This window comes from Melospiza melodia, chromosome 20 (genome assembly GCF_035770615.1).
Source record: "Melospiza melodia melodia isolate bMelMel2 chromosome 20, bMelMel2.pri, whole genome shotgun sequence".
Classification (NCBI taxonomy): domain Eukaryota; kingdom Metazoa; phylum Chordata; class Aves; order Passeriformes; family Passerellidae; genus Melospiza; species Melospiza melodia.
The window spans coordinates 12701450-12725682 of NC_086213.1; the positions used below are offsets into that span (position 1 = coordinate 12701450).

The 24233-nt window shown below is 43.9% G+C and overlaps 1 protein-coding gene across 3 annotated transcripts in view; it reads left to right on the forward strand.

Annotated features, from left to right (window-relative positions):
* ATP2A2 (ATPase sarcoplasmic/endoplasmic reticulum Ca2+ transporting 2) overlaps positions 1-20533 on the forward strand; it is a 42927-nt gene extending 22394 nt beyond the window's left edge. The window contains exons 7-21 of one of the 3 annotated variants that reach the window (XR_010030145.1): positions 1266-1351; positions 2295-2759; positions 5104-5192; positions 8059-8161; positions 8674-8805; positions 8887-9009; positions 9232-9450; positions 10196-10531; positions 10754-10974; positions 11950-12152; positions 12320-12405; positions 12804-12937; positions 13919-14036; positions 14137-15676; positions 19411-20533. Coding sequence is in view for 2 of the 3 variants with exons in the window: in XM_063173098.1 (XP_063029168.1) it covers positions 1266-1351; positions 2295-2759; positions 5104-5192; positions 8059-8161; positions 8674-8805; positions 8887-9009; positions 9232-9450; positions 10196-10531; positions 10754-10974; positions 11950-12152; positions 12320-12405; positions 12804-12937; positions 13919-14036; positions 14137-14409 (2588 nt within the window). In the remaining variant the exon portion in view is untranslated. Of the gene's footprint in view, positions 1-1265; positions 1352-2294; positions 2760-5103; positions 5193-8058; positions 8162-8673; positions 8806-8886; positions 9010-9231; positions 9451-10195; positions 10532-10753; positions 10975-11949; positions 12153-12319; positions 12406-12803; positions 12938-13918; positions 14037-14136; positions 15797-19410 lie in introns of those variants that run through there. The other 2 variants (XM_063173100.1, XM_063173098.1) reach the window with 2 other exon arrangements.
* The last annotated feature ends 3700 nt before the right edge of the window (positions 20534-24233 follow it).

Consider the following 24233-nt stretch of genomic DNA (forward strand, 5'->3'; position numbering starts at 1 on the left):
ATTTCTCATCTGGTAACTTCTAGAGTGACTGAATGTGTTGCTTCATCATTGGCTTTGTTTTCCCTTTAGTGGGATGAACATTGTTACTGAGTCTTGTAATGCTTTTTTGGCCATCCTCTTTCCCCAGCAGACCCAAGCAATTTGTGGAAAATTAAAATTCAAAAAAATAAAAAGAGATTTCTCATCTAGTTCACGGAGTCTTCTAGGTTTGAACATCGTGTCACCACTCCAGTCTGAAAGTATGTAAATCTTACTAAATGTCTTCTGCAACAGCACAGAACAATTTTTGCAATGCTGGCAGCTTTTAAGCTTTTAAGTGCACTCAAGACTCAGTGCACTCGAGCCTTATTTGCTCAAATTCTGTGCACACACATTCGTGTGTTTTCTGGTACCAGCCCTCCAATGCAGGAACTATTTTTAGAGCCCTTTTCAGATTTGTTGAAAACAAAACAAAGTAGCAGCACTTCTGAATATAGGAAAGAAGCTGGGAATCAACCAAGCATGCTACAACAGTTTTCTTTCAGCTGGAACATGGAGATCTGTCTGCCTGTTTTGGTAGCATAAATTGTTGTTAACTAGCTCTGAATTTTAAAACAGTAAAGTATTCATAGGAAGCTTATTTTTCATCCTTGAAACAGGCTCCAGAGTTTCTCACCACAGATCCTGAGTAGCAGACGACTGATCAAGCTTTACTTATGTTTAGCATAGGAAAATGGATGCACTCCATGCCTGCAAAGCTGCTGGAATAAGTAGAAATAGCCCATCAGAATTCTGTAAAAAGGGACTGTTCCTTGCCTTTATTTAAGGAACAGAATTCTTGTTTTAATGGAAGCCTTTGCTGTTTTCAGCCAAGTTGATGCTTAATTCTCCTGTTGGATAAAACAGGACTGAGGTCTGAGATGCTGCTCAACAAAATCCTTTTAAAGGAAGGAAGCTTTGGCTCTCTTGAGCTTACACTGTACTGGAACTCAGTGCTGAAGCTGAGAGCACCACCTTGTGAAATGTGGTGTAGCAGTGAACATCTGCTTTTAAAGAAAAAGAACCTTTCTGTACCTGTGTGACATGCTTGTAGAAACTGATACAGAGTTTTTGCTGAAAGCCAAACATTCTGTTTTCTTGGCCAACTGAAATGTTTCCTGTTTCACTTAAACAATTAAGATCATTTGAGGAAAGAATTTTGGCATCTTAAGAATCTCAGAGCTTATCTCAGAAGATTATAATTTTTTTGATTCCCTCAGGACTTAAGACTTTCATCTTTATTTCAGGTGAATCTGTGTCTGTTATTAAGCACACAGACCCTGTGCCTGATCCTCGTGCTGTAAATCAAGACAAGAAGAACATGCTCTTTTCTGTAAGTCATTTACTTTGAGGTTTTCAAAACATTTATAAAATAACACTGAAGCTGACAAAAAATGTGCAAAACTTCAGGTCTTCCCCGAAAAACTGTATGACTTTGCTCTGTTCTCTGTACATATCTCTATGTGTGTCTCCATACACATTGAACCAAATTAACTTCTAATGAAAGCTGTCCTCAGGGGAAGATGCTGGATGAAACCAGTCTATATGAGGAAAATTATTTTTGTCCTTCACAAGGAAGTCTTGGAGGGTGGAACACACACTTTTAGTGTTTCTGAAGCAATTTTCTAATGTAATAGTTCTTCAGTGTGATAAGAGCCCACACAGATTGTGGTGTTGTGTAGCTAAAGTTGAGAACTGGCTTTCTGTATAGGAATAAAATTGTTTGTTCAATTTATTTGAAGGAAGGATTAAATGTCTTTCAGATAAAAGAATAACTTTTTGCTGGCAGGCAGCTTAATTTTACTGTTCCTTTCCATGTTAAATATGTTCACACAGGGAGCTCCAGAGAACACATCTATTACTCATAGAGTAATATTTTCTAACAAAATAGAGCCCTAATTAAAAAAAAAAAAAAGATAAGTAAAGCACATTCAGTATTCCAGTTGAAACACATACTGCTTGCTCAGCAGCTGGGTTTGTGAGAGATCAATACTGACTCGTTTTGAGCCTGTTCTGGGAGCAGAAATTCCACCCTGAGTGTTCCCTTACAGACACAGGCAGTGTCATCCTCTTCCTCTTTACCCTTTTCCATATCCTGGCTGAAGCACAGTCTGAACTTGGATGAGGTGGTTTGGTTCGAGTGGGTTTTGTGGTTTGTTTTTTTTTTTTGTTAAATTCAAACCAAACATAAGAAACTCACCCCACAGAACCTATTTGTAGATTGACTCCAACTTTGTAAATTGACTCCAAGTTTTCCCTGCCGTTCCTTACCCCAGGGCACAAACATTGCTGCTGGCAAGGCCATGGGGGTGGTTATCGCCACGGGGGTGAACACCGAGATCGGGAAGATCCGCGACGAGATGGTGGCCACGGAGCAGGAGAGAACCCCCCTGCAGCAGAAGCTGGACGAGTTTGGGGAGCAGCTGTCCAAGGTGATCTCCCTGATCTGCATCGCCGTGTGGATCATCAACATCGGCCACTTCAACGACCCCGTGCACGGCGGCTCCTGGATCCGCGGCGCCATTTACTACTTCAAGATCGCCGTGGCGCTGGCGGTGGCCGCCATCCCCGAGGGCCTCCCCGCCGTCATCACCACCTGCCTGGCGCTGGGGACGCGCAGGATGGCCAAGAAGAACGCCATCGTCAGGAGCCTGCCCTCCGTGGAGACCCTGGGCTGCACCTCGGTCATCTGCTCCGACAAGACGGGCACGCTGACCACCAACCAGATGTCCGTGTGCAGGGTACGTCCCGCGGCCCCTCCTGCTGCTCCTGCGCTCCTCGGGCACTCCGGGAGTCTGCACTGCCCAGATCCTCCTGATCCCGGCTCTTTCAGTTCTCACATCACCAAAGCCCTGCTCTATTTTCCTAAGATAAGCCTCCGCTTTGAATTCAGTGTTCTGCTGTGTAGTCTTGAAGGCTTTTGTCTCTTTCCTTTTTTAGTCATGGCCAAAAATAGCTGTGCCCACACTGATGGAGGAGAGGGTTGTTTGTAAGCAGCTTTCCATTGACTTGCCTGTGAGCCTTTCAGGTTACTGGTAATTCTTTGGTGTGGTTTATGCCTTTTTTTAGAAAGTTACACTGTAGAACAGGCTGTGTGTAAGTGTCAAACACTTGCCTCTTCAATTGAAAAAGACAACAATGGTGGAGAAACTTACTGTGAGAAAAGGAAATTTACTGCAGTAAGTTTGGTAGTCAAAGGTGTTTTCACTCCTGAGTGATTCCACCTTTATTTGATACCTTCAGTGGCTTTGCTGGTCTGATGGGGATCAGTGCAGTGTTGTCAGTGTGCAGCACTGACTAATCTGGCAGCTTGAGGGGCAGTTCACCCTGTCACCAGCGTTGCCAGGGTCATTTTCATTTTGGTGTATTTTTAGGTAAGCATGAGTTCTGTGCCTCTCCTCCCTTCCCCCCAATAATTTGTCTGGTGTTGGCTTATTTGGGACTTTGATAGCTGGTCCCTTAACATAATGCATGTTCATTGCCAGTTTGCCCTTCCGTGTAGGGATTTAATGGAGAAAACACTGAATTCTTCTGTTTAATAACTTCAGATGTTCGGTGGCACAGCAACTCCAGCATGCAATGCCCAGAGCCTCATTACATTGGGTTAGAATTCCAAATGTGTGCATGTTGGGCTCTGCACACCAGTGCTGAAAGTTTGTAAGCCCTAAGCACTTTGTTCTCATGTGATTGATGGCTTTTTCTTCCTAATTGGTGGTTGACTTGTTCTACTTCCTTAAGTATCGTAGTATTTATACCTAAGAGACACAAAGCAGCTGCTCATCAGTATTCCAGAGGAGGTTACTTGCAGTAGAGTTGCATAACTGCCCTAGTCTTTGCAGGGATTTTTTCATCCTGCAGATGCCAAAAGCAGGAGGCTTCCCTGGTTAACTCATCATTTAAGTTGTGTTTATTTAAAAGCTCAAAATGCTCTGCTCCTTATTTAGAGGGCTAAATGTTTTAGATCTTGTCCAGCACAACTTGGTTCCTTTTTAATCTCTGAGGGCTGCAAAAGAACATGAATTGAAGTTTTCAAAAATGTAGCAAAATGCTAATACCTGTAGCAGTGAGTTTATTTTATTGGGCTGTGCTTTGTGAGGATGCTTGTCTAAAACAGAGGGCACACAATGAGAGGAGAGGGGGACATTGCTAAAATGTGATGTGACAAAATGGCCTGTGCTAGATCAGAAGTTCCATTAGGATACACCATCAATTAGTGAGAAATTATCTTCTTCAGTGCTACCCCAACAAGCCATGAGTGTAAAAGAGCTTCAGGCACTGTGGTTTTTATCTCCATCCTCTCAGATGAGATTCTGCCTGCAGCTCTCCTAGAAAGGAAACAAAGGAGAGACAGACTGAGTTGCAGATCTCACAGAGGTACAACTGCATCCTTAGATTGGTGTCTGAGTTTGGAAATATCATTTCAGCAGTGCTAGGAGAGCATTGGAGTGGGCTGATTGGTTTAAACTCCCAGTGCCCCGTGTGGTAAAGTGACTTGTAACTGAAAACCAGGACAGGAAACACTTTGATTTAAGGCTGGTATTAAGAGAAACTGGCCATAGTCTGCCTCTTGCTAAAACCTCACTTCTTAGATCTCAGCTTCTCCCATTTGTAGATGCTTTTATTTGGATTTTGGGAGAAATTGTCAGTGTCCAAGCTGACAGTGTCCAGCTGAGCTGTGTTTGACTATTCCAAAGCAGAGCATTAATTCATGATTTGTGTTACATGAGAATTAATTCACAGGTGTGAATTAATTAACATTAGGTGTGAAGCTTAGGAAGAGCTTGGACCTAGTGAGGATTGTCAGGTGGTGTGTGAATGGTTTTCCCAGCTGCAGTGTACTCAGCTCTGTGGTTTTCAGCTCTGTTTTTCAGAGCTCTGTAGGCACAGGGCTGTTCCCTGTACTTTGTGCTTCACTTATGGAGCTGTTCAAACATATGTGGGATCCAAGTGCACAGAATCAGGTCTTGTCTGGTTTGTTTATTCAGACTGAACTTGCCTCTTGTACCTGCTTGCCTAAGGCCTGTTTAAATCTCTTGCTTTAATTATTGTTCAAAGGTAGTAACACTTCTAACTCTCTAATTTCAGATGTTTATCCTGGACAGAGTAGAAGGAGACAGCTGCTCTCTGAATGAATTTACTGTAACTGGTTCAACATATGCTCCCATGGGAGAAGTGTAAGTGTTCTGTGCAAGTTAAACATTTGTCTGGTCATGCATTCACTGTTACTTTAGTCTGGAAAAGGGATGCATGTAATACTTGTGATTGTTAGTGAGAGGTCAGCCAGTGAGAATGCACTCTGAAGGGCTGGGGAGGAAGTAATAAACAGGAAAACAAAGATAAATTGTACAAAAGTAAACCTTCATTAAACATAAGAAGTCTCCAGTATTGCAGTGTTCCCTTGATAATCTAAAAATTATTAAGAGGGTAGAGAGAATTTATTTTGTTGAAATCTTCCTGGACTGAGATTGGCTATCTCAGTGCTTTTAAGTGAGGTTTACTTTTCTTATTTAAAAACTGGGTAAATCTGAAGAGGTGAGCATTTGTTAATCTGTGAGCTCAGTGTTTCCAGTTTCTCTGCCTCAGAGAATGGGGAAGTTGTTTTTTCTGAGGCATCTTCTGAATGTGTTGGAGTCACCTCTTAAATGGACTGTAAATTCCTGTCCCTGGCCCTCAGTAGTTTATTGGTGCATCTGTTGGTGTTTGTCCAGCCTTTGCTATTTGAGCTGCTGTTAAACCCAGTCCTTTAGGAAAGGAATGAGCTTTGGTTTACTTTATCAGCTGCAAGTCTCTACCAGTGAGGTAAGTGGCTCATCCTGGAATCATCCTGGAAACTTCAGGAATTTTTAGGACTCTGCTTCTTGAAGGAAAGCCTCTTTTTACTGGGTTGCTGCAGCTCCTTTTACTTGATCAGTCCTCCATGTGTTCTGTAACCGTATCAATTCAGTTTTACTTGCAGAGTAGAACCCTGCTGTGGATGATGTAGAATTTAATTTCAGTTATTGTAAACATCTCAGCCTTGTGCAGTTTCACTCGTGTGCCTCTGACTCCTGCAATCTTGCCCATCTCAATAATGATTATCTCTGTTTAATTTCCATAGCAGTTAAGACCCTGGTGTTCCCAGCAGCTGGAAATCTTAATTCCCCAGTTCTCTTTTTTCTCTCAAAGCTAATTGCTGTCAAAAGCTTCTGCTTTCATTTCAGGAGGCATTTGCTTAGACAAGGTGACTCCAGACCTTGCAAAACTCGCAGCTATTGCACTTTAGCTGGGCTCAGAAGAGCTCCAGATAAACAAAATAATAAAATGGAGTGTGGTGACAGATGTGGGGGATAATAAGACACACAGCAATGTTTGTTAATGTGCTGTTTGCACTTGCTGAAGTTGAGGGAATGTGAACAAGCGTGTTAAACTCACTTCATTTAGAGACACAAAGGATTCTGAGAGAGGGAAATTGCCTCAGAAAGGCTCTTATGGAGCACAGGGAAACTCAGCTCAACTCCAGCCCTGAGGGCTGGTTTATTTCTGCATTTATGGACAGCTTTTAAAGCAGTGGCTTTGGAGGGATTTTAAGTAAGGTGACTGACTTCACCTTGGATTGAAAACTGTCACTGAAAATGGAGTTTGGGGGAGAAAAGAAGGAATTTTCTTTGCATTTTCATTGCAGTGCCCCAGAGCAGGACCTGCTCCAGATATGAACCATTTCTGACAGGTCTTACTTGGTACTTCAGACACTGTTGGCTTCCACAGCCTGTTCCTTTTATAACCATTCTTGCACAAAATCAGTAATTCTTCACTTACTCTTAAAATATATCATACTTAACTTTCCCCTATTCATTCAGAATATAAAATCACAAATATTTCTTACTAAAAACCTCCCAGATTTCATACTGATTTGTTTTCCAGGGATATTGGGAGATTGTCAGAGTTTGCAGTAATTTTGCCATGTCTCAGCACACTCAGTCTTACTGCAAACTGAGAGCACAAACCCAGCAATAATTAAGAATTGCAGCAAAAGCTGGCAGATTGCATCTGACCTTCAAATGAGTTCATCTTGAAAAATCCTTTATCCACAACTGATCCCAGCACCTTAGGCTCTGCATTGTTCTTCAGAAACTGTTGATAAGGAACAGAAAAAAAGAGGGCTGTGAAAAACACACCCTGCTATAACAAATTCTGAATATTTCAATAAATTGGTGTTCTTTGAGTTTAAAAGAGGAAGTTTTGGGAGGGATGGATGAGGTGACAGCCTGAGAGATGGACTTTAAAGCCACAGCCTATGGCTGTAGGATTATATGCCAGATGAAACATTAAAAACACACTTCATACTTGTTTCCTTAAATTCTTTTTGTTCTCGTGCTGTGTTACACAACGCTGGAATTTGTTTGCAGTACCACAAGTGAACAAAAGCTTACATAAGGGGACATGTCATGGTCTGTGTTGTGAATTCTTAGAGTAATGATCCACATCTTTCCACCATCAGACCTTTTCCCCCTCCTTCAGAGCTTTAATAAAAGATGTTCTCTGTTACCTCTGTTGTGGTAATTTTGCTAGGGGAAGATAACAGTGTTGAGCACTGTCTTCATTGTCTTGTGCTTGCTGTAGAAGTCTGGGAATGTTCCAGAAAAGGAATCAATTCACTGTTTCCAAGTGTGAAAGGAGAGAAGTTGCTTCTTTCTTGTGATGTCAAATGTCCCTTCCCTCTCTCTGAAGCCTTGAGATATTGATTATTAAGTGTTTCACTAAGCCCTGCACAAGGTGCAGCTGTGCCACCCTGCTCATCACTGAGCCTTCTCCAGGCTGCTGTGACACTGGCACTGGAGCAGTGAGGTTTTGTCATCAGGGATCCTCTCATTCCATTCATGATCCTGATCCAAACTCCAGAACTCCCCTTTATCAATCCTGCTCTTCCCAACAACTGCTGTAGCTCCAAGTCCATAACTAATGAGCATTGTACTAAATGGAAATGCAGTAAAGAGGATGAAGAAATGAAATGCTAATACTAAATAACTAACTTCAGTCTCCTCCTTTTCTCCCTCTGGAAAGGCATAAAGATGACAAACTCATTAAATGCAGCCAGTATGATGGTCTTGTGGAACTTGCAACGATCTGTGCTCTCTGCAATGATTCCTCTTTGGATTACAATGAAGTAAGTTCATATCCTGGAACAGAGGAGAGTGTGGGAATGAGGATAAATGTTCTCATCTGTCTGGGCAGCACCTTGCAGTGCTAAATCCCCTTCTAGTCGGGGGACAGAGTACTTAGGCCCTCTGAAGTATTAATTCTGAGAATTACTTGTTTGTTGAACACTGAGAACTAAATCCAGCAGCAAGTGTAATTTGTAATTTGGAGATCTCTGATGCTGCTTTCTTGCTTTGCCTTGCTGCCTTGTAGTTGCTACCAGGTCTCAAAATGTCTTAAATGCTTGATGATAAAATACTGACATCTCTCTCTGCTGCTCTTGAGGGTAAAGGCTTCAAGTTCCTACAAATCAGACTCCTCAAAGCTGCTCTTTTAAAATAGCTTTACTTGTTTCATGAGCCACATGAAATCTTGTAAAGCTTTTTTCCCCCACTGTTGTGACACTTGAGCTTTTGTCTCTGGTAGGTTCCAGGTGAGGTTTAAACTCCTGTGCTTTTGTTTGCTTTGTGTTAACTCAAGGCTAAGGGAGTTTATGAGAAGGTTGGAGAAGCCACGGAGACGGCGCTGACGTGCCTGGTTGAGAAGATGAACGTGTTTGACACCGACCTGAAGGGACTCTCCCGAATCGAGCGCGCCAACGCCTGCAACTCGGTGAGCCCTCCTCCCCCTGTCCTGGGTACAGCTCTGTGGTGTGCATCACCTAAATGCAGCTTATGCTTTTGTTTTGAAAAGGTGATAAAACAACTGATGAAGAAAGAATTCACTCTGGAATTCTCCAGAGACAGGAAGTCCATGTCTGTCTATTGCACTCCGAACAAACCGAGCCGCACGTCCATGAGCAAAATGTTTGTTAAGGTCAGTCCCTCCCTGGGGAGAGAGAGAGAGAGAGGTGATGGAATGGCTGCAAAGTATTCTAAAAATTAAAATTACAGTATAACTGTAATTTAAAAATTAACTTTAAAATTATGGTGCAACTAACTGCAGCTTGGAGTGGGAGGATGGACTTGGTAATTTAAGCAAATGTTGTAATGGAAAGGATTTATTAAGCTAAATTATTTCTTCTTTTTGCCTCTGCAGGGTGCTCCTGAAGGTGTGATTGACAGATGCACACATGTCCGTGTTGGAAATGCTAAAATACCTTTGACCTCAGGAATTAAGCAGAAAATAATGTCTGTCATTAGAGAATGGGGAACTGGCAGAGACACACTGCGTTGCTTGGCCCTGGCAACCCATGACAATCCTCCCAAAAAAGAGGAAATGAATCTGGAGGACTCCTCAAATTTCATTAACTATGAGGTAAGATCAGTAGCACTTTTTCCTCTCCCAAACTGGAGAATGGTGGCTTGTTCTGTTTGATTGTTCCTCGAGGAAGTACATCTGAGAATTTTCTTTCTGGGTATTTTGATGTCTGACACAACAGTTCCCCACTTGTATGGAGGGAATGCTCAGTCTAAGAAGAGACTTTGTGTTTTAGAAGAAATTGTTGACAGCAGGTACCTTTTTTTGACTAAAAGCAAAAGAAGAAATCAGTTAAACAGTCCAAAAATTGCATTGTGGTTTCAGCTTTTATGGTTTTTCAGTTTGGCATTGCTCAACTGCAAGACCTTTCTGGGGGTTTTGTGATGGCACATACCCCTCTGGGAGTCAGGTTCACTTCCCTTCCTCTGTGCTGTCAGCTGCAAGGGCTCAGTCCGTGATTATCATCTTAGCTGCTCTGTAACTTTCCAATGAAATCTGTATCTGGAATTCAGGAGAAAAGTCATAACAGTTGCATGAGTTTTTGGCTTGTGCTCTCTCTGCTCCTGGCACTGATGATAAAAATGAAAGACCCAATGCTTGCAGGTTGAATTTGCAAGACTGGCAAGTAGAACACGTTTAACTTCAGATAAGTGCATTTGAAGCAAAATTTGGTAAGGCAGGACAAGGAGTGATCCCAAATGTCACAACACAGGTGTAACATGCAGGGAAAACAATTCTTTCACTGCTACCCGAGGAGAAATCTGCAGGATCTTGCCCTAAAACTCACTGTGTCCCGTTTCAGACCAACCTGACATTTGTGGGCTGCGTGGGAATGCTGGATCCCCCGAGGATTGAGGTGGCCTCATCCATAAAGCTGTGCAGGCAGGCTGGCATCAGGGTCATCATGATCACTGGGGACAACAAGGGCACGGCCGTGGCCATCTGCCGCCGCATCGGCATCTTTGTGGAGGACGAGGACGTGTCCACCAAGGCCTTCACGGGCAGGGAGTTTGATGAGCTGTCCCTGGCTGCCCAGAGGGATGCCTGCCACCATGCCCGCTGCTTTGCCCGCGTGGAGCCTTCCCACAAATCCAAAATCGTGGAGTTCCTGCAGTCCTTCGATGAGATCACAGCCATGGTGAGTGATGGTTATTGGTTGGAAAGGCAAATGATGTTAAACCCTAATTAGGCCTTCTCTGAGTAATTCCCCATTCTGGACAACACTTGCTTCCATGTTTCCCTGCATTTTATGAGTTTTAGGCATCCAAAACCACACCCAGTGCAAAATTCCTTTCTGGATCTGTATGTTAATGCCCACCTTATTTACTGATTCATTTCCAACCCTGAATTGTCATTTTAGACTGGTGATGGTGTCAATGATGCCCCTGCACTGAAGAAAGCAGAAATTGGAATTGCCATGGGCTCTGGTACTGCCGTGGCCAAAACTGCTTCTGAAATGGTTTTAGCAGATGACAATTTCTCCACAATTGTGGCTGCTGTGGAAGAAGGACGTGCAATTTATAACAACATGAAACAGTTCATCCGATACCTGATCTCCTCCAATGTTGGGGAAGTTGTTTGGTAGGTTTAAATGTGTTTTTTCTTTGAGCTAGAGTAGTGATGAATGAGTCTTCAGTATTTCTCACTAAAACCAGAGGAGGAGGCTCTCCAGGCAATGGATCTCTGTGGAAGCTGCATGTTTCTGGCCTGTCTTTAGTGAAGAATTGTAGCTTGCCACAGAAGTTGCACAGTTGTATTTAGAATATTCTAGCTCAGTAGGTAGTGCTTTCCAGTTATTTCTATGATTGGAATAATTCTCTAGAGAAGGAAAACCAAAACCTTAATCAAACAGTACAAGATGTGGAATTTCAGATAACACAGTCCCAGGCATAGCTTGGATGTTTGTTTAACCTCAGGTTCCAGGAACATGCCTTGTGTTCCTCTGGGAGGAGCAGTGGTGACCCAGCACCACAGAATGCACTGCTGGTGACAAAATGTAAATATTGATCTCCCCACAGTCCTTCCATCAAAGCAGAGCTTGGCCAGAGTGGGATAGAGCACAGCAATTCTCTTGCCTTGTTTCTTGTCAGCTTTAAGCCATCCTTCATATGGCTCCTGCTGCAGCCCCTATTTCTGTTCTATTTATTCACACAGGCTGGGAGCCATGAAAGTTACAGGCTCAATAAACTTCTGTAGGGAATAGCAGTAATCTAGGGAAATGAAGGTTGGTTATTTGAACCAAAATGTGTTTTTTAGAAAGTGGTTTGCAAGCCTTTACACATGTGTATGTATATATTTAGCTATACAGACAAGTGGAGTGGAGAAAAAACAACCCTAAAGTCAAAGGGTTGAAGTTATCAGAAGAAGACAATGCTTCAAAGCTTACATGTCAGTGGTTAGTCTTTGCTCTTGGATATGTGTTTAGTTTTCTGATTGTGAATATTCAGTTTGTGATCTTCACTGGGTGAGAGAGAACAGAAGTGCTGCTGCAGGTTTGGGTTTAAACGTTACCGACATGCACAAGAACAAACTTGTAACTGCTGGGTTTCCTTGTAGCATCTTCCTGACTGCTGCCCTGGGTTTCCCTGAGGCTCTGATTCCTGTCCAGCTGCTGTGGGTGAACCTTGTGACTGATGGTTTGCCTGCCACTGCCCTGGGCTTCAACCCTCCCGACCTGGACATCATGAACAAACCCCCACGGAACCCCAAGGAGCCCCTCATCAGTGGCTGGCTCTTCTTCCGCTACCTGGCTATTGGATGTAAGTACCAATGGCTTTTTTTTTCTTTAAATTCATGGATTACAACCTTTTTTTTTTTTTTTTTCAGTACTGGAAGTCTTGAGGCCTTGAGAAGTTTAGGTGTGGCAAGTGAGGTCTTGTCTTGCATACATTCACAGTGCTGAGAGAAGTTCTTTGTTTCCTTGCAGGCTACGTTGGTGCTGCCACAGTGGGTGCTGCTGCTTGGTGGTTTATTGCTGCTGATGGTGGTCCAAAAGTTTCCTTTTACCAGCTGGTATTTGCTCAGTTTAATATCTTTGGGGGGAGAGGGGAGGTTCCTGCTGCTTTCACACATGAAATGACTGTACAAGCCTGGTAGGTTACAGGAATTTGTATAATTAAACACTTTGAGACTTGTTCCTGTAAAACTTGATCATGATTAATTAGTCTTGATAGGAAAGCTCAGAGGTGGGATACCTGAGCTGCTAAAAATTTGAAGGACAAATTGTTGTCTGGTAAAAGTGAAAGCCTAAAGAGGATTTTTCTAAAGCAGGCAAAAGTTTGTAAGCACTGGTTTGGAGTCACAGTAGAAACTTCCCTTTTTATAATACTCACTGTTTTTTTCCTGATTGCCTGTTTTACATTTTCAAAGTTAACAAGCTGTGGAAGTGAGTTGTGTCTGTTCTGTTCCAGAGCCATTTTCTGCAGTGCAAGGAGGACAATCCAGACTTCTATGGGGTGGACTGTGTGGTGTTTGAGTCCCCGTACCCGATGACAATGGCTCTGTCTGTGCTGGTCACCATCGAGATGTGCAATGCTCTCAACAGGTTCGTATGTCCCCACAGCAAAGCCCAGCCCCTGCACAGCTTATCCAAAATCCTGCTTTTTGTGCCATTTGATCCTTGGTGAACAGCTCAGCTAATGAAGAGTGAGTCACATTTCCCTTCTGAGTTCAGTTTGTTTGCACTACCAGACTCTTAGATAACATTTGAGATCTCTTATCATAAGGTGTATTTTTAAGTCTGCCAATTCATTCTGGTATTTTACTAAGCACAAGCAACTGAAATATTTTCCATTATTTTTAATCTAAGCTTAATCAATCAGATTATCCCTACTATGTTGGTATAAAGTGATATCAAGGAGAACTAAAATAAGAATGCTGAAGATATGGAAAATAGTTTTTCCTGCCCTAAGGGAGTGGGTTTAGCCAATTAATATTAGATTATAAATGGAAACCACTAAATAGCACAATGTCAAGGGTATTTTTCTTCAAATAGCTTAGAGGTCAGTTAATTTAAAAACAAATAAACTTGAAATACAAGTGCACTGGGGTAGTCCTACATAAAGGCACTGCTCTACATCTGCTGCTCTGGATCTCAGCCTCTTCTCCAGCACAGCCTAAGTGCAGATGCAATCAAGAGCCAGCATTAAGAAGGTGAAAGGTTTTGACCCTCTGTCAGTCTTTCAGTGAACTCCAGCAGAAGAGGGTGCACTTGGAGCCCTGGTAGACTCAGCTCTCTGAGGCTGCCACGTCCACACTTCCCTTTCCCTCCCAGGGAGAGGATTTTGGAGTCATAGTGAGAAGAATTGAGTAGATCAGGACAGAACACTCGAGACTTTTTAGACCAGACCTGAGGCTGCTGGTGGCTGCTGTGCTGAGCTGACTTCCAGGCCAGTTGAAGCTGCAGCATCCAAGCTGTCCTGGGCTGTTTCCTGCCTGGGGTCCCTGTGCTGTGCCAGGCTGCTTTGTGGTTCTCAGAGCTTCCTGTTGCTGTCAGAGTCACACATGAGCCATGTTTCTGTTGCAGCCTGTCAGAAAACCAGTCCCTGATGAGGATGCCCCCGTGGGAGAACATCTGGCTGGTGGGGGCCATTTGCTTGTCCATGTCCCTCCACTTCCTCATCCTTTATGTGGAACCACTGCCAGTAAGTGCTGCTGCCTTCCCCCCTCCCTGAACTTTTAGCCAGAGCAAAGCCTTGCCTGGGGCTGCAGGGGGAGCTTGGTAACCCCTGGCTTTTCTTGCAGATCATCTTCCAGATCACCCCTCTGAACGTGACGCAGTGGCTGATGGTATTGAAAATCTCCCTCCCTGTCATTCTGCTGGATGAAACTCTTAAATATGTGGCCCGTAACTACCTGGAACCTGGTAAAGATGATAGTGTGCGGCCTGCCACCAAACCCTGTGCTCTGTCAGCATGCACCGAAGGAGTTTCCTGGCCGTTTGTGTTCATTACTCTGCCCCTGGTTATCTGGCTTTACAGCACAGACACTAACTTTAGTGATATGTTCTGGTCTTGACTGACATGGTGACGAGTTTTACATTCAAAGGAGAAAAAAAAAAGTTTAACTTAATTTTTTTATTGTTTAGAGCAACTGTCTATTTCTGCTGAATTTTCACATGAACATATTTGCCGGTGATGGAGGTTTCATAATCTAGATTTTGGTTTTTTGCTTTTTCTGACTTCAGTGGGGGCAATATATTCCTCTTTTATACACAGTTAAAGTGTCCATTGACATGTACAGAGAACTAACACTATTTTATGCAAATATTTTTTTGTAGATGAAAAGCATGTACAGTGTTCTGTTCAATAGTCTATTCATCATGTAAAAAAAAGTAAATTTTTTTTGAGCCAGCGGACACTATCAAACTAAATTGGCAGCAGATTTTAGGGAATGAATGTGTGTTGTCTAAAACTAAAAAAGCATGTAACTGTTTGTCTTCTGCATGATCATCCAAACTTAATTTGTCATGAAGTCAGGTTTTGTTCACAAGCAGAACTTTCTGCACTGGGTAGAGTCCTGCTCCCCAGGTCAGGATTTCTTCTCGGTCCCCTCTTCCCTCACTCTCGGTTCTTGACTGTCCTTGTTTACACCACTTTCTGTATGAGGTATGCCTGATCTTGCTCGTGCAGAAAATACCATTCCAGGTGCAGCCTGCTGGGGTTCTTCCATACTCTCCACACACATAGGGTTGGTTTTTTTTAAGGATTATTTATTTGTCTATTGTATTTTATTGTAACAGACCTTACTTTGCTAGTGTTGCCCATTATGCAGGGATAGGGAGGGCTACTTCTGTCTAAAGCCTTTTTAACACACACACACACAATCTGTTTCAGTTCAAAAGAGGGTTTAAGTTGGGGTTTAATACCTTTTTTACACATGTCAGAGCCTTTCTTTTTATTTCTTTTTTTTCCCCCTCTAAGATCAAAATTTGCAATGAGACCTGAAAAAACAACTTGCACTGCATAGCTAGAAATTGGATTTCCTACACTTAGGGCACTAATGCTCAGTTGTATACATGGAGTTACTCTGCTGGCCTGTTGTTAGCCTGACTTGAAGTAACAAGCTCGTGTGTGTTTTTTGTAAAATCTGTAAATAGCACATGACCAAATTGAACATATTGTATAGAACTATTTTTATTTTAATGTGGCACTAACCACCTTCATTATTACGGTAAATGTTAAAGCATGTTTTCAAATTCAGTCCTGTATCAACAATGTGTAAGTCATTAACAGTCCTAACTGTGGTGTTTTTCTCCAATGCCTTCCAACTTTCATCGACTAAAGTGAGTATTTTTCTTCCATTTCACCCTGCCAGTGGTGACTTGCTGTAAAATAGCATATGCTGTATACATGTTGAAGAATAAATAGTAATTTCCTTCATTCCCATGCTGTGTTTTGTCAAACTCTGCTGTGCTACATTATTATCACCACTTTAGACTCTTGTTTTGTGGTCTGAAGCTCAGATTACTGATTCCAAAGGCAAAACACTTGCTTTTGGTTTAGTGTATTTTAGGGTCTTGTTTTATAGCACCTGGGAGCCTTAGTGCCCCAAGGTCTTACAGCTTTTGGTCTTAAGTTTGAGATAAAATCAGACAAATCTGTAACTTAAGACCCTGACAGCTGTTACCATGAATGTTTAGTGTCCAAAACTCTCTGGTACTCGTGGTCAGGTGCTGGTTTACTCCAAAGCTTTTCCCTGCTCTGAATCAGGGGCTGCCCCTCAGAGCTGAGCACCCCTCCCTGCTCCCTGCAGTGCTCGAAGGGCAGGTGCTGCTCCTGGCAAAACCAGCTCATTATTTGTTATTTGCCATCTGAGAAGGCAAAAGAACAGTCTCAGCTGAGCAGGGCAGTCTGTGAAAGCTGCCCTGGGGTCGCTGTGTCTGTAGAGCAGCAGGTGCTGTTATCTTATGCTGGCTCAGTCTGCTTTAGTAACCAAATTCAAACAGCTCTGTGATCCCTCTTGGAGGGGAAGGATGGTTCCAGGCCATGTTCTCTTGCTGCCAGCTGGAATCCAGCAGGCACACATAATTCTCTAGGTTTAAGCTCTGAGTGGAGAGGTGCTCCCTCTGAACACAGAGGCTCAATCAGAAATTCCTCTGCATTGGGATCTTTGTTTATAGAGACTTTGACTTGAGTGGATGCTGAAGTGGCTCAGAGGAGCTGCCCTGATGATGGAGCAGGTGTGTTGCCAAACTGTGAGCATTCAAATCCCCTCAAATGCCCTTTTTTGGTGTGGAAGAGCCAAACTGAGGGTTTGCATTCCACGAAACCACTGGCCTTCACTGGCCTTTAGCGGTATCAATAACAAATGAGCAGCGTGAGACTCATCCCTGTTCCTTGAAACAAAACTATAAAAACCACACAGTTCCTGTGATGTAGGATTCCTGGAGATCAAAGTGTGCACCAGTGTGTTATTTGCTGGGAACAAATCAGCAGCTTAGCTCTGTGTGCTCCCCCTGCTATTGACAGACATTTCCAGGGCAGGAGTGCCACTGAATCCCTGAACACGGGTTCTGCTGAACCTCAGAGCACCATGGGGTGGCCTTTTTAAAGCCACATGTGTGGCTGCCACCATGAATAATTCTGCTTCTTGTACAATCCTGTTCCTCTCTTTCATGCCAAATAATCCTGCTATACACCCCCTTTTGCCTCTGTTAAGAAGCTGAAAGGGAAGATGACTGTCAGTAAGTAGAATTCAGAATATTCAGAATTCAGCACCTTCTCTGTTGGATCTGTCAGTGCTGAAGATGAATCTTGCTGCTTGTCATGGATTTCTATAGAGATCTGAGAGCTCATTTGTGTCTCAGAGGCACTTGGGGTAGGGCCTTGTGTTCCTTGGACTTTGCCTTGAAATCTGGACGAGTGATGGGCAAATGGAGATGTTGGGATCCATCCCTGCAGGCTCCTGAGCTTACAGAACAGTCAGGTTTTACAGGTGCTCCCACAGAGCCCAGGCAATCGTCATCTGCCCTGGTTTTCTTCTCTTTCTGCCAGTCTTGTCCAAGTTTCCCTGCAGAAATGGAGCCATGGGGTTCTCAGGTTGGAAGGCAGCTGTGCTGTGCTCAGGATTCTGTTCTCCAAATGCTGTAACTCCCACCCTTGGCTGGCTGGGATTGGCCAAATGTTCAGAGCTTCCCCCTGGGCAGCGAAGCGTCCTGCCCTGGCATCACATCCCTGTGATGCTGGAGCTGAGAGCTGGGTCTGCCCTTCAGCCCTGGCAGCTGAGCAGGCTGGGGGAGGCTGCAGCAGGAGCTGAGGGAGCTGAGGGCTGTTCTGTCATAGGAAGTGCAGAACTGCAGAGCAAAGTTTGTAATTTCTGCAGGAAATGTCTGAACTAAAGTGTTTATCCTTAGCTGTATAGATCCTGTCATCCTTCAGCCTCAGTCTTTTCAGCTGGAGGAGCCAGGAAGGGAGGACTTTTCAGGACAGACTCATTTGTTTGGTCCCAAATGTTTCCTCTCCAAAGTCCCCAGAGCTGGGGTTGAGGAAGGTAACTCCTGTTGAACCATGAGAGCCCACAAACAGCAGCCCTTGTTCAAGCAGGACTAACTCAGAATTCCCCAGACTTGATCTCCCACTCCATTCTTACAAAATAATTTCATCTTTTTTGTTTCTCTTTGCTCCCATCTCACCAAGCTTCTTCATCTCTGCTGTTTTCTGGATTCCTTGGTGCCCTCACACATCACAGCTTATTCTCTACTGTGAGAGGGGTGTGTAAGACCAGGATCAATCCTGTGATTGATGCTGCCTTATGCTGGGAACACCAGGAAGGATATTGGCTTGTGCTGGGAACCCACTGGGGTTTGGAATGAGAGCAGCTCCTCCTGAATCCTGTGTTCTGGAGCAAGGAGGATGCTCAGGCAGCTGCAGTCATGCATTGAATTTATAGCCAGGAGCTTTTGTCTTTGCAGTGCCTTGGGCTCTCTCTGCTTTCACGTGTGAGCAATCCAAAGTGCTGAGCTGCACAACGAGCTGCTCCTTCTTGCTGGCACCCGAGCAATAAAAATAGTTCATACTTGGTTTCCCAAAATGTTACTGCAAATAAATGAGTACAAAAGAGGCTGCAGAAAAACATTTCTCCAGGTCTGTCCAAGTGCCCCGAGGGGTGTGTTGGTAGAGAGGCTGCTGGGGAGGTTCCTGGTACCAAAGTGAGTTTTTAATCTGCTGATAGAATGCAGTACAGCAGTGCCAGCCCCACACAGCCCAAGGGGGCTGGATGTGCTGAGGTGAAGGGAGGTAAAACCAACAGAGTCGTCTGTCTCTTGCACCTGTCTTGTTTACTTTTTTGCACTTCTAACCATTAACTGTTTCCCTAATCTCTGCTAATTACATCCTTAATTGCATTAATATGCATTTTCAAATCTTAGCAGGAGAGCCCAAATTTTAGTGTTGAAGCAGTGTTTGGAGGAGCTTCCCTGGAGCTGTAGGGACTCAGAGCAGTCTCCAGACACAAGGCTGACCTGATGCTGTGGTAGGGGTGAAGTACAGCAGGAGCTTTAGGACTTTGTACTCTGCCCTTTGCCTACACATTAATCTGTGTAGTTTAATGACTTCTTCAAGGCTTTCCTACTGCTTCCCAGAACAAGCTGCCTGGCTTGGAAAAGGGACATTGTTAGGTCACTGTGGGGCCAAACCTGCCCTAATGCCTCGACTGAAAAACACAAGTGGCTTAGTGTGGAACTTGAAAGTAAAAATTCCAAAGAAGTGAGAATTGTCTGTTGCCACTGGTCAGGCAGAGAAAGGCAAAAGCTAATTAAATGTGTCTTAATTGTTTTTCACTGCAGTCTTGAGTAGGAAGTGCTGGCTCTGCTGATAATCAAGGGAGCTGAGCCTTAATCCAGAGGATTCTGAGCTTCAAGAACAAAGTAACCTGAGAGTGTCCCTTCAATGACAGAGCAGCCAGTTACCAAACTTAACATTCTTTCTTCTGTCACTGTTGATCTTAGTCTTGCTTGTATAATGATACTTAGCATTCATCCTTTCATTAACTGATGCCTTTTCTTTCTTTCCTTTTCAGCAATACTGGAGTAATCGCTTCCTAAACAATTTTGCAGAAATGTAAGGTTGTTTTGTTGCGTGCATGTGTTTTTAGCAACACATCTACCAAAACTTCTGCATGTATCGTGTAAAGATTCTTTGCTTTCCCTTAAAAACAAAACTCATTGTGTTCTCTGTGGAAGAAATGTGTGGTACCATTAGGACTTCATGATACAGATGTACAAACGTGCAATATAGCTTACCAAGCTGGAACTCTCTCCAGAGAAGTTGGGTTTCTGTGCTGCATGGAGAAGAGTTTGGTTATCCTTGAGCAAGAATTGCGGAGCTGTCAGCCGATTTCCATATTCCTGTATGTAAAATGTCAGTTTATACAATGTACAATATCAGATAATGCATGCCTTGGGGTGTAGACAGATCTCTCTGTATTGTATCATCCAAACATCCTACTCCAACAGCTTCTGTACAATGCTCTCCTATTTATAAATCCATGGAAACGATTACAGATGAATGTTAAACCGTAAGCCTCCACTTCATAACGTTGGATTTTTTTATCATCTGTGCAAATCGACCTCTTTTCCACTGTAATGTAACTTATTTAAATCTAAGGCAGTAAGACAGATGTTGGTGCAATACAAAATATCGTGATGCATTTATCTAAAAAGCAACAACGACGTAGCCAGTTCCCACAGCTGCATGTGTGACCTTTAGAAGTTGTAAATAAGATCAATTGTCTATTGACATGCTGACAGTAAAGGAGCATCACACCTAGTTTCATTTGTATCAGGTAAATAAATTTATTCTACAATACGTGCTCGGCGTGTTATTTGATGCACTTTGTTTCTGCAGGTCCGTGTGGGCTCTGCAGCGCGCTCTCATTTTAATGCCAGGATGCCACTTTTAGCACCAACACCATTGCAATCTTTCCTCCTAGAACTGCAATCTTTCCTCCTAGAACTATGCAGATGCAGCTGCTCCTCGGCAGTATTGACCTCCTCGCTGGTGTGATTTCCTCTGTCCAGGGGCTTGTGTGTGTGTTTAAGGGACACTGTCAAGTACTTTGATCACTCAGTTTTTTTAAAATGCTCCATTGTTTGTAAAATCCCTCTGAGAAACGTAAAATAAACAATTCTTTCCCAACTACATCTTTATTTTTTTTTGTCCTTTTCTATTTTCTAAATTGCCCCAGCCTAAAGTAGCTCCTGGTCTCTTTCCTTTCTGTAGGCAAAAGGAAGATGAGCCAAATGTGTTTGGAGCATCCAGCTGGGAGAGCTCGGCAGTTTGGGCTCACTCCCTTGCCCAGAGCAGGGATGCTCACAAGCTGCTGCTGGGCAAGGCTAAAGCACTGCCAGGGTAAGAGCTGGAATTTCCCAGTGTCCTGTAATGCTCTGCTCCAAAGCCCAAACACCAGATTTTGTTTGGAATAAGAGACAACTTAGGAATGTGTTTTACATTAAATGTAATGCCTCTCAGCCTCCAGGCCCTGACAGCGGCACCCTGCTGGCAAACAGCGTTATCCAAACGAGGTGACAGCTCTGAGACCCTTCAAACGCAGCAGTGTGAGGTTTAAAAATACAGGGGTCGAATTCCATGGTCCAGCAGCTCTATAGGATGGTGGAGGGTGCTGCTGGCAGCTGCTTCCTACTATGGTAGTGCTGTGCGGGCAGGCTGAGCTCTGCTGCTCGCCCCGGGGCTCTCAGAGCCTCCCTTATCTCCCGCAGCCGGATCCGGAGCGGGGCCGCCGTCAGCACCGCCCCTCCCGCTGCAGGGCGGCCTCTCGGGGACACCGGAGCTCGGGCAGGTGGGGGAAGAGCCCCCGGAGCATCTCTGCCCTTTCACAGCCTCAGCCTCTCTGGGAAAGGGACGTTCCTCAGAGCCTGCTCCAGCCCAGCTGCTCTCCTGCCCCTTTTCTGCGTGTGGAACTTGTCCCCAGCACCGGGGCCAAAAGGAAAGCTCAGCCCCGATGGGAAGTTATCCACAAGGAAAGCTCAGCCCTGATGGAGGTCGTTATTCAGCACCAAGCTGCATTCCTGGGCTGCTGAGCAGCTCCTGAGCCAACTCACACCAACTCACACCTTAAACGTTGCTTTAACTGATGATCTGCAAGTTTAAGCAGAATGAGTCCCCAGCTGGAGTTCAGCCATGTGAGGAGAACGTGATGCTCAGTGGGTTGCCAAGGTGCTCAGTGCAAGAATATGTGGTAAGAGATGCTGAAATAAACAGCTTCATCTTCCCCCTCCTCCTCCTCCCTGCAAACCCCCGGCTCTGAAGCAGCACATGCATGAGCCCACTGACAGCACAGAGCACAGAAACCACTCCCCACAGCTCAAGTGATGAGGCATTATGGACATATTACATGAAACTCGAGATACTGAGGGCAGGCAATTCCCTATTTTTACCTCGAGGTGAATCTGAGTGTGATTAGAGCCCACATCCACCCCCAGCAGAGTGGGTGAGAAATGAGAGAAGCTCTGAGCACCTGAAGAGGTTTTCTAAAAGATTTCATCCCAACAGTTTACCCTCATGGAGGTGCAGAGAACACTTTGGGCATCAATTTATCAGGCCCCAGGATTTACCTCATACCCCAAACCACCACCCCATTTGCCACATTGCTGCTTTGATAGGTGAGGAAAAGGAATCTGATCTCCAAACTCACCAAGTCCTTGGTCCCTCTGGAAGCTCTTGGAAAGGGAGAGGCTTGTACAGAGTAAACATCCACTGGGGACCCACTCCCACAGCCCAGACTTTGCACAGCCTCAAGCCAGTAAATTAAAGCAGAGATTATTCTTTCTATTTTGTTGTGCCATCAAGTGATAGGGATTGGCCAAAGGGCTTTCCTTAATACATAAATTGTTACACTGAAGTTCCCAGGTGAACATTTTATTTTTTCCCTCTTTGCACTAAAATAACTATTTTATTATCAATTTCCTCCCCAAACACTTAGTCTTATATACATCCTTGCCTCCTCTTGGCCAGCTTCCACAGGACATTTTAACCAACTAAGACTATTTAGTTTGAAATCACAGGTTTATACTGAGTTTAAGCCCTCCTAAGGTCACTAAATTTAAGACAGATTTGGGTTTTTAAAATATATTTGGTTGTGGTATGTTTGTGTAACTTGAAATAAGAATGGCAGACACAGATTTTCAGATTTCCTTACCACTGAGATCTAAGTGAGGGAGTAAGGTTTGCTGAATCAGAAATCCTGCCTGCTTCTGCCCTGCCTGGATCAGTTTCCACATCACTGAGCTCCTGAAAAGCAAGAAGGGAAGAATCACCACACAAAGAGGCTTAATGAGGAAGACAGTTACTGAAAGGGGGGGCAAGTCCTAGTTAATCTCTCTGTAAGCAGCAGCAGCAGCAAAAGCAGCACCTCAGTTCAGCAGAGAACACTGATCCTGGCCAGCAATCCTCAGTCCCTCCTTTATTTCTGCTTCACAATTCCTGAATTCCCATGATCTAGAAATCTTCAGAACTGGAAACACTGCCAGTATTGCAGGTGTTATCAGCACATGATAGGTGTAAATGCATTATTTAGGCAATTTCTAAGCACACCATGAATGTGTGCTGCCCTCAGACTCTGGTCAATTCAGCCTTTTAGCCCTTAGCCAAGTCTGTGTACAGTCTGAAGAAATTCTGTCCCTTTCCCATCACTTCCTGTTAAAGTAGGAGAGTTAAAAGTTGGAAATGAAATATGTGGTTTAAATTCCAGGATTTCAGGCAAACAGGAGCACTCTGCCCTTACCCAGCACCTCAGACACACCAACACTGCACAGTACAACTGGATGGCAACACATTTCCTGCCTCATGTCCCAACTGTTCCACTTCCATCACTGATCTAACAGAGCCTGAACTTCAGTTCTTGCCTCTGTGATCTTTTCCTCTCGGGTGCAGAGCATGTGACTGAGGCAGGGAATGAGGTCAGCTGCTTATTAAGGGCTAATTGTTATATTCCCTGAACTAAATGCCTGTAACTGCACTGGAGAGTACCAGACCTCTGCAGAACCACAGATCACATTCTAAAATTAAAGCAGTAATGAAGGCTCATTAATAGCCAAGCAGAATCCCTCCAGAATTCTGAAGTGAGGGCCAAATATATCTTTCATTACAATCTCAGCATGTGTAGCACCTCAGAGCTCCACAGCCACAGTGCAACTCTTAGCAAAGATCACACTCAGCTCATAAACCCATCAGGTACTCACCAGGCTGCACCTGCAGGCTCTCCCAACTCCCCATTTCCAGTAAGGACCCAAGTTGTCAGAAAACCAAAGCTGTGAGGATACAAATCCCTTTTGACAGCCATCTCTGGGTGTTCTGAGCTGTGCCTGGACTTGTTTGCTCAAGCTGCACCCAAGGACTCATCTTGAAGTCGTTTTCGTTTCCTGCCTGTTCTAAAAGCAGAGATGATCAGATTATCTACAAACACACTACAGAATGGTTTCAATAGAACTGTGGCTCTCCAGTTTCCTCCTCTAAATACTTCAGAGAAATGTGCAAAGCCAGTGGTTTCCACCTGAAATGAATGACCTATTCAAAGGAAACATTAGACTGAAATGGCTGAAGAATACAGCACGTACCTCATATACTCCTCATCAATTAAATGTATCCTGCCTTTAGTTTAGTAACACAAACAACTCCATTTTCATTCCCAGCAGAGGTCTGGAATACAACTGGAAAGCAAATGCAGCTACCCAGCTTTCAGCTGGTGAATGCTGAGTGTGAGGAGAAAGCAAAACTTTTTTATATAAAAATAGAAGCTTTGAATATCTTGCATGTTTTTTCTGTTATGAGACATGTGATGAGCTGCAATCCATTCACTGCATCCCACAGCAAAGAGATGCACAG